We start from the raw sequence: 10,486 nt of genomic DNA on the forward strand, positions 1-10,486 counted from the left end.
TCAGGAAATATTGCTTTAACCTTAAAGCCTCATTCAGCTATACTCACATTGTGATTTAGGGCTGCAGTTTGTGATTATTTTTAGCACAGATTAATCCAACAATTACCTTTTAGATTTACAGACTTATAGTTTAGTCTAGCTGAGTTTGTTATCAGACAATGCTAAGTTCCAAACCCTTTTTATTTTATTTATTACTTTAAATGATAAATCAGTTATTGGATCTATTGTCGTTTCAGCAGTGATCAAATCCTCGGGAGATATAAAAAGAAAGTGACAAAATACGACAATGAAATACAAGATATGTGTTATCATACAGATTCTAACCTGTATGTCTCGTCACAGTGACATCTGACACATTTACACACCGTAATCTCACCCACAGATCCCCCCCCCACAAAAAAAACCCATCAAGATGAGATGCATTTTTAGCCTAGATTAAATTTTTATTGGATCACAAGGTTTGTAATATAAACAGGGGCTCTGGCATAGGAGGGTAGAACGGGTCGTCCACTAATCACAGGGTTGGCGGTTTGATCCCCAGCTCCTCCTGTTCCTGGAGTGTCCTTGGGCAAGACACTGAATTGCTACTGGTGCTACAAGCACTTTGCATGGTAGCTCACTGCCATCGGTGGGTGAATGAGAGGCAAAATGTACGGTGCTTAAAAACTTAATATGCATATAGGATTTTATTCCCATCCAATTAGGGCTGAACGATAGAGGGGGAAAAAAAGCTAATTTGGATTTTTCCGCCAGATATCTCGATTCTGATTTGATTTGCAGTTTTTTTTAAGTTAAACTAATTTTCAATATTCATTATGTAATATAAAAAAACATGTCATGGAGCATTACCACATGAGACACAAATCAAAACACCCTGTGCAGACTCCCAATCGTACAATCAACAATAAACACCGTTAAAACAGACAAAAGAAAAATTGAACTACGTAGCCTACTTAACCATGGTAGAAGAACAAAAATCAACGACAACTGAACAAATCAACAAAATCAGCAAAATCCGGCAGGAAAAACGCTCTAAAATGCTCCAAGCATCAATGCTCCAACCAAACCGGCTCACAGAGAGATGTTATTTTAGTAGAAGCACAAGAAAGGACAAATGAACAACACATCAACAGCGTGTGGAAAGCTAAACGCGGCGCTGCTGAAACACTTCCAGAGTGAGTTGACGCCAGGCAGAGGACGGACAAAACGGCGCCCGCCGCATCTGCCGTTGTCCCACGTTTTCCTATGGGTTTCGTTTGTTGTTGTAAAATGTACCCGCCCTGTGCCCGCTCTGATTGGTGAGTAGGACCGTAACAGGAGGCGCATGGCGCTTGTGATTGGCGAGCAAGCCCGTCACACAAGGACGACAACGGAATGAATTTGTGACTGCATGACTGTTTAAAACGGGTTAGATGTATAATTAACTTACATTTTAATCGCCATCGTCACGATTAGCTGATCGTCTTCTTTGAATTCACAAGTTCTACAGATAAAATTACCAATTTGTTTGCATAAACAATAAAAGAAGAATAAAACGAAGAGCAGCTTCGAGTTTATTGTCACATTCAGGAAAGAGAACCGAGAATGTGTGAGTGTACTCACACACAGATGTTTTGCCACGTCTCAGTGTACTTCTTACCCATCACTTAAATCAAAGTACAGATCAGGTCACCTGCAATTTCCTCTTTTCTTTCTCTGAAGATGGAAGTGTTATACACTTAAAAATAAAGCACACAGCAGGGCCATAAAAGGATTTCTTCTTGGTATAATTTAAACAAATGAGTCAGCAGAATCACTCATCATGAATCCTTCATACATCAAGTATAAAAACATTCCAGCTGGATGAATAAAGACACCAAAGTAAATGAGAGTCATCTTTAGTCAGAACGCTCATGTCGTCTGATGACCTCGGCTGTCAGGGCACATTGGACTCAAGTTAATAAAAATTTAAAAATCTATTTATCTACCGAAGCGTCTCTGAAACATCAGTAACCATCACAGTAAAGTCAAATACACACCAAACCACAGGCTTCACCGCATGTAATGCCTTGCTCGAGGGCAGCTGGACTGTTAGTTGCTGAAGAAGGGAACGAGGAGTCATTCATTTCCCCTGACAAGATCATCCCAGCGGGTGATGAGCCAGCATGACTCGAGTTTTTCCGTATTTCCAGAATTTTCTCACTGCTTTACATCATTTTCAAGACGGGTTTCCATCCAGCTTGTCTAAAATTATATTTGCCATTTTCTCCCTTTCTAGTGTTTCTGAAAGACATGCAGTCCTACAGCCCAGAGAGAGTTGAAGGGAGGTCAGAGAAAACCCCACCACGCTGACTTGTAGAGATAAAGTCCCGCCAAAGGAAAAAGCAACACCAAAAAAAAAAGCAACTGTGTGATGTTACTGTTAATGCAAATTCAGCACTTCCTGCAGTGTTTTCTCTGACACAGCATATCATTAAGAGTACCGTTATGACATTAGGTCAAAATGTGGTTCTGATTTTTTCCCCTCAACAGATCATTTAATAAGTGAACTGGGGAAGCAACGAGCTGCAGGTGCTACTTACAGTTTGGAATAACCATAAACTTTAAACACAGGACCAAGAAAAGTCAAATGTCAAAACTTCTTCTGTTTGCATTTGTGTAGTTGTGTAAATGTTCTCAGCTGACTCGTACTGACCTCTGTGTCCAGGAGCCGATGTAGCCGAGTACTCGCAGGGCATGTTCCTTTTTTAGCTGGAAGCCTCCTTCACTGCTGTCTGCATCCGATACTGAGGAGAGAAACAGGAGAAAAGACCTGTTAGAGAACAGCTAGATGAATCGGACCAGAAAACATGTTATTTTTATTTACTTTTAATTTTATTCTCCAGAGAGAAGCTGACTAAACAACATCCGTGGACTGGAGGTTGGATTTATAGTTGTTGAGTCGGTCAAAAACACACTGTTAATGTCGGGTAACCAAACTCAATTCAAAGTTGGGACAATTAATATTTATTTGTTAAGTAGTAAAATAAATAATCTAGTCTTTGGAAGGACAGACTAAACAAGTAATAGGGAGGCCACAATTGGTTATTGGATATGTCAGTATCAACTTACAGTTTATGTTGGCAGACATGCAAAAATAGAAATGTTACAGTATCTGCATCTTTATAGAATTTTGACCCTTGCTATTCCAAATTCAAAGTTACCTTTTGACTGTATTTGCACTTATACTATAGTCATAGTTTAATTTTCAGCAAATATTCAACATTTTCTGCCATCTTCTATTTACCGTTTCTGTCAACTTCAATAACAGCATCTATAGTCCTGTACTGTATATCCTGCCTCAGTACATCACATGTGTGTCACAAGTCTGTAATATCCAAATTTGAGGGATCATATATTGATGTTAAAGGGGTCCGCCGATGATTTAGTACTTCCCCTCCACAAAGTGTGTGTGGACTCACAAGAGAGACTCAAAATAATCAAAGCAGAAGAGGCCAACACAAACGCTGGATCCTACATTTCCCATAATGCAACTAGTTAACTGTGCAACACAGGCTTTCTGTTATAAATGTGAAGCGCCCCAGCACAAACTGAGACTTTCAAGTGAGGTCACGTCCCCCCGTTACACTGTCATTCTGTGGGAAACACTAATAGTTACGTTTAATTTCTGGTTGTGTAAAAAGATTCCCACATTTTGTAAGAAATATACCCTTAGAGCTATTTTAGATTATGCAATTCCAGTAAGACATTGTATTTTGGATTAACAAAAGGTTCTGTACCTCTGGAAAATTCTAATTGTTGCCTGCAGAAAAGTGATAACTAAAGATATATAAAGGCCTATAAAGAGGTATAAAAAGGAACTCTCCCAGACTTAACCAGTGGATGGACACAGTAAAGAATATATACAATACACGTGTGACGGAAAAACTGACATTTTCCTCAAGAAATAAAAGGGAGACCTTTCCCAGAAAATGGGAGAAACGCATCACTTCCACTGCAAACAATGAGAACGCTGACATATCTGGATAAATCAAAGGACAGTATTCAAGAAATGTATGTCCCGCCTGGCTCCCATGTTTTGTTGAAGTTTATATCTATCTCTTTCTATTGTTAAAATATTCAAAACGTTGATTGACAACAACAACAAAAAAAGAAAAGAGAATATCAGCAGATATTGGTGTCAGGTGTTTACTCTCAAAGACTGATATTGTCCTTAAAGGGTATCAGATGGGCTCTAATTTGGACACGGTCTAGTACCAAGACACTAAATATTTGTACCAGACTTCCGTCTAAAGTTTCTGTTATTGTAGTGGCCTTCAAAGATCCACATCAGTCACACCCAGTTTAGAGGATTCAAGTTTCTCCACTGAATCGCCGACCTGAATTATACACAAAAACAGCCATAATAGTTCTCAATTAACCATCTTGGACGTCCAAGCAGGAACCTTTCTTTACTGAAACTGAACTACAACCCTTTCAGCTCCACATGCGAACAGAAGCTCAGAAGTAAAACTGAACTGAATTTAACTGGGACTGACTTCCACCCTGTGGTGTTCGGGGGAGTTATTGGACCGTCCGATTTGGCCGTTGTCCCGCAGCCGTGCAGAGAGATGTTGTTTCACTGCTTCGATGGAGTTGTCTGGGAACAGGTGCCAACCTTGAAACAGTGTATCGCTGCAGCTCACCGTGGATATAAATACAAAGAGGGGGTGGAGAGTGACTGTAGCGTTCAGACAGACTGGAGGCGTTTAAATATGGACATTAGAACTGTGGAAGTACAGTTCAATTGAAATGTGTTTTTAAAAGCCAACAGCTGCTGACTGGCAGAATGACTAAATATGTACAAAATAAAAGATGCTATGTGATAGAGGCCTGCAAATGGATTTTGTAATTTGATTTTCTGGACCGAAGGTGTAGAAGCAGAGTAAGAATGTCTGGCAGAATTTCGCTTACTTCCCAGGTGCAGAGAGAAAAAGTCTGAAGAGCTGGAACATCAGGATCCAGTTCTTCAGGGTCCAGTATTTTGCTTCAATATTCAATCCGCTAAATAATAAAAGGCTGCATCTTCTTTGTCAATCAAAAATCAATCTAATAGTTAATGATGAATTTCAGGCTGGACCAAAGTGGTCGCCCAACCGAACAAAAGACTGATGTTGCCGTCCCTACAGCCACGCCCTTTTACTGTCCGTCAACAATGAGGAGCGTATACAATCACCACGTGGCTCACGGCAGCAGTTTACATAATATGAGCCCCCCCCCCACACACTGTTAGCATGTTATCTGCTCCACACGTCATCTACATCTGACCCTTACCTCACCACACTGATATAACACACAGACTACACTCTATTAATGCAGGTACATTTCAAAATAACCAAATATATAATTAATAACCCACCCCAAGCCCAAAGCGTTATGCAACAAAACAAAATGATCCAGATCCAAAACTTGATACATGGTCTGAACCCGGCAGGTGTTGTTTTAAAAGCTATTTGCTTCCACTTTCCTTCTCAATAGAAGCTTCTGTTAAAGCGTTTCTGAAGAAATGTTTTGGTCAACACAAAGTAGGTCCGAGTCAGCGGTTCTCAAACTTGGTCATCTAGATGTTTGTAGTAGAGACTGTTGCTGGGAAATAGATTCAACGACATGAAGAGGTTAATGAGAGACAGCTGATTCTGAGTGAACAGTCGTCTCTGCCGGACAGGAGGCTTTTAGTTTTGAGGTGTTCACGGTCCAAAAATTATTAATGTCTGCTACTTAGCCATGTCAGCTAAAATTTCTATTGAGGTTGTAAAACTTTTTGCCCCTTACAGTGTTTTACTGAAGTCACATCACACTTATAAAAACGTAAAACATTAAACTCAGAGAGCTTAAGCTGCCTTACATCCCCAGACCCTTCTATCATATGGAAAGCTCAAATTATCTAGTTTATGTCTGTGGGAACGTTGGTACGAACATATGAAGTCTTTACAAAATTTTAAAATGAGATGTGATGAAAACGATGAGCCAGCTTCTGTTGCGCACTCTGAGGCCGGGTTCATCCTCGTGCTCTGAATTTGAACTTTGACCACATTTTCTTCAGCATGTTGCAGTTTAATGCTTCACTAAGGTCAGTGGTTAACAACCTCATTAGAAATGAGGCCCGATGTGCAGCTTCTACCAGTACTAGTTCACTCCATTTTTAAAATTATAGCATTATTATTTCTTTCCCTTACTCACAGCAGACATTTTGACTTGTCACAATAGGAAAAACACAGTAAATCTTCAGTAAAAAACAAACAAAAGGGACTTTCAAACCTACTCTTTATTATCCGAGTTGTTTCCATTGTGCATACTGGTTTGACGGAAACTATAATAGCTCATTTTAGTTGTTTAGTTTGTGTGTTGTTTAAGACTCTTTTAAATAAAAAAAATAAAATAAAAAAGGCTAATTGTATATGATACACTGTCTGACCCATGTGACATGCTCATATTGTGTATAAACTGATATCACAGGTCTAGGGCTGCATTTTAGGATTATCTTCATTACCCATTAAACCCTCAATCGTCAATAAAATTAGAAAATGTCCATCCCAATTTCCCAGAGCCCAAGGTGACAACTTTAATTAGTTTGTTTTGTATTACAAATTATCCAAACTCAAAGATATTCAATTCACACACACAAAACAGGAAAGCAGCTAAAACTCGCACTTTTGGAAACCATGTGGATCGGCCCTGCGTTAAGGAACACCAGTTGAACACAGCGCCTTGTTGTAACAAGGGATTGTGTCTTACATACACACACAAACACATGCTGCTGCAGCAAATCTGAGGTCACAGGTCGCCTGCAGACACAACACATGGACCTGCCAGTCTTGTAGACAGAGCTGTCACAGCTGACAGCGCCCTGCTATGAAGCCCCCATCCCAACCCTCCACAACACCAGCTTGTATCACTGAAGTTGGCCTCTCATGCTGTCGCAAAAAATACAAACAGTTTCCACAGGGTTTCACCAGTTTCACTGATGAACTGGTGAAAAGGCACATCAGAAGCAGATTTTCTGTCATGGGATTTGAGTCAGAATGGAGCCGCTGTTGTCACTGTTGAGTACTAAAAGCTAGTAATGAATGATTTTTACTCTTTACCACAGTTCCTGTTTTAGACTGTATTTTACTTAGTCAAAGTGTGTGTATGGCTCCTTGTGTTTAGACAACATTTAACATTTGATAACTTTAGATTCCAATAGGTTTTGTAGGACAAAAACACATCTTCTCAAAGTCAGGCAGTGTATTGCCGCTGGCATTAAACATTCTCAGATGCAACTTGATGTGACATCACAAAAGTAGTTTATCTGACATAACAATATAGCAATTCAGTTTATCACCCAGTCTACTACAATTTTCAACAGATTGACCTCCGGTGTACTAAAGAATGTATGTGGAAATGAATGCTTCTGTTTGGCTTCCTATCACCATGCAACTCATGTTATATGATGTCCATGAAACTAGCCAACCTCACCATGGATTTCCCAAAATTTTACACATACCATAATAAACACAGTCCTCTGGTCTCTGTAATATGTTTTTCCCCTCTGCAGACTGTCCAGGTCTGTAGAAAGCCATTATATTACATTCTTTTAGCTAACACTTTGATCCAAAGCGACTTACAATCGCTATATGTGTCAGATGTCGCACGCCTCTAGAGCAACTAGGGGTCAAGTGTCGTGCTGGATGTATCGCAGTGGGAATCGAACCCTGGTCTCCCACACCAAAGGAATGTGTTTTATCCACTGTACAATTCCCACGGTGAATCTGAACCTGTGAGGCATACTTTCAAATTAACAGCTCGGTGACAGATCTGGCAGCCAAACCTTGAACAACAGAGGGTGGAACATTTCAATAAACCACAACTGACCAACCTCGGTAATCACAGAATTGGAGTTAACTCCGGCACGCAATTCAGCTTTGACAAAAACATTGGAAGGCACTCCTAAAGTGTAATCTTCATAAGGCCGATCAACTGTTCATCCAAAACACAGAATATGGCCAAAGGAAGGTGGATGTCTGTTCTGGGGTTGTTTTTCCATAATTGGGTGTAGGTCCTTCATTGGAAATCTTAACATTACAGCATACAATGATATTCCACACAATAGCGTGCTCCAACTTTGTAGCAATAGTTTATGTTCTGCCCTTTCCTGTCTCACCATCACAATGTCCCCGTGCACAAAGCCAGGTCCATAAAGAAACGGTCTCTCCACTTTGGTGTGGAGGAACGTGACTGGCTTTCATAGAGGTCCTGACCTCTACACCTTTGGGATGAACTGAAACGGCAAATGCAAGCCAGGCCTCGCTTAGGTTATAATCAAACGTAATTCTGTGCCGTTGACAATGACGACCATATGGATCTGACTGCGGCGGCATATGAAAAGGTCCAGCGCATGTCAGTAGACCCATGTCATGCATGCATCTCCTGTATGAAAGGGTTATAATGCTCTCGAGACTGAATGGGAGCAAATCCCTGCAGCCAAGTTCAAACATCTTGTGGAAAGTCTCAGGAGAAAAGAGGCTGTTAGAGCAGAAGAATAATGCCCGTGGTTTTTAAATAACATGTTCAGCTATCACATCTGTCTGTAATGTTTGGGTGTCCACATAAAAAATAAAACAGGTGCCCACAATTCACATTTTGACTTTAATATTTGTATACACACACAAACTCCCAATGTGTTTATCCTCTAATTGACAGCATGTGAGCTTGTCAAAAAGAATCAGCTTAAATGTTTGATACTCTTTAGTGAGCCCATGTTACAGTCAGGTGCAGGATTGTCTTTTAAGGTGGATTCCTACAGAGCCTGCAAGAGGAGCGTCCACCCCACACACTCATGACACACGAGTAATAAACCGTAAAAAACGGTTTTAAAAATAAATGTTAAAACTACAATATCTAACAGACACCCCTTAAGTGCCACAAGGCCTGATTAGCACTCCTGGACTAACGGCTAACTTCTTAGCCATAAAGGCAACCTTGTATTAACTTGACTTTAGCCCCGTAGGTGACATGAGACTTCATGGCAGGATCATAATTAATGTTACCACCAAAAACGAGCAAGGAATGGCGTTAAGGCTAGTGTGCATAAGACATCAGCCAAAAACGATCCAATAGCCACCCGAGGATTAACGGTAACGATGTGCCAAAATATATGCGCCTCGTTGCAGCCATTAATTTTCTATGCTAGCTTTGTTGCCGCTAGCTTAGACTAGGTTAACATTTTACAGACTCGCCAAAAAAAAAACATGTGAAATTTACAGCGTCTACTTTAGTGTCAGCAATATTAACCGTGAGCGTGTTGTTGACAGTTAGCAGGCCATTTTGAACTGTGAATGTGACCATCGGCAAAACAATGGGTGGCAGCCGTAACGTTAGTGGACAGCTAGCAGACTGACCTGACAAACACATCAAACAAAGTCAGCCTGCTCGCTAGCTAACTTAGCTAACGTTAACTTCCAAAAGATCCGTGCAAGCCGCGTCAAATTAAACACCAGCATCCTTCAAAATCTCTCCTGTGCATCGCGTTCAACACTGCTGAAGTATTTCAAGTCATGCCCGTAATGTCACATACAAAACTGATCGAGGTTTTACGATTTTTAAGTCGATTTATTGAGCTAGCTTGCTGAGTTTCTGTGGAGTGTTTGACAGACAGGCCCAAAAAACCTGCCAATTTTGAAGAAGGGAAAATGGCATTTGCATTCATATCAAACCCACAATCTGACACTTGGACACATCTGTCACCGACTGTTCGACACACCGCCACAATGTCACTACTTCCACCATCTTATAGCAGCAAAGTCTGGATGAAAAGGCGAGCTAATGAAGAAAACACACAAAGTTATATTTAGCTAGCCACCTAGCTAACACGCTCCCATCAAGCTTCAAGTGGACAGCGATGCTAACATCAAGCAGCTAGTTTAGCATCGTCTTACGTAAATAAAATAATTTGTTCACTTACTTTCATTTAAAACCTCCACCAGCTCGGCGCAGTTTTCACACATTGTTCATGAAGAGGAAAACTGAGTGCACCTACTCAAACCATTGCACTGGAAACTGTTGTTGGCAGGCAGTTGGATGTTTTTGGGGTGAAAAAAGGCCCAGTGGAGGGAGTGATTGGTGAAGGTTATTCCACTAAATGAAACCAGGGGAGACAAAAAGGTGTAGAACGTGATTTGCATCCAAGGAAAGTTGATCTACACCAAAAGTTAAGAGGCACTGGAAGGTAGAAATCGAGTCAGTCTCCAATCTGAGCGTTACTTGAGAGAACAGACACAGCAGCCATGTTGGAAAAGGAGGGGTGAAGGGGGGGCGACACACAGTGTAGATGGTTCGGGACTTTCCGTCCTGTCTCCTTCGCCCCTTTCGTTTTTCTTCGGTAGTCTCGCGATATCTTCCCAACGATCTCAAGGACAACTGCGGTGAAAATAACATATATCTAAGTTTAAAATACTAAAAAATTATGTTAATACTAAAAATTAAAAAG

The 10,486-nt window shown here is 40.6% G+C and overlaps 1 protein-coding gene across 4 annotated transcripts in view; it reads right to left on the bottom strand.

Annotated features, from left to right (window-relative positions):
• usp34 (ubiquitin specific peptidase 34) overlaps positions 1-10,321 on the bottom strand; it is a 64,278-nt gene extending 53,957 nt beyond the window's left edge. For all 4 annotated transcript variants that reach the window (XR_006824766.1, XM_046047152.1, XM_046047161.1 and 1 more), the window contains exons 1-2: positions 9,962-10,321; positions 2,675-2,765 (exon numbers count right to left, since the gene is read on the bottom strand). Coding sequence is in view for 3 of the 4 variants with exons in the window: in XM_046047152.1 (XP_045903108.1) it covers positions 2,675-2,765; positions 9,962-10,004 (134 nt within the window). In the remaining variant the exon portion in view is untranslated. The remainder of the gene's footprint in view (positions 1-2,674; positions 2,766-9,961) is intronic.
• Between the last annotated feature and the right edge of the window lie 165 nt (positions 10,322-10,486).

This window comes from Micropterus dolomieu, linkage group LG01 (genome assembly GCF_021292245.1).
Source record: "Micropterus dolomieu isolate WLL.071019.BEF.003 ecotype Adirondacks linkage group LG01, ASM2129224v1, whole genome shotgun sequence".
Classification (NCBI taxonomy): domain Eukaryota; kingdom Metazoa; phylum Chordata; class Actinopteri; order Centrarchiformes; family Centrarchidae; genus Micropterus; species Micropterus dolomieu.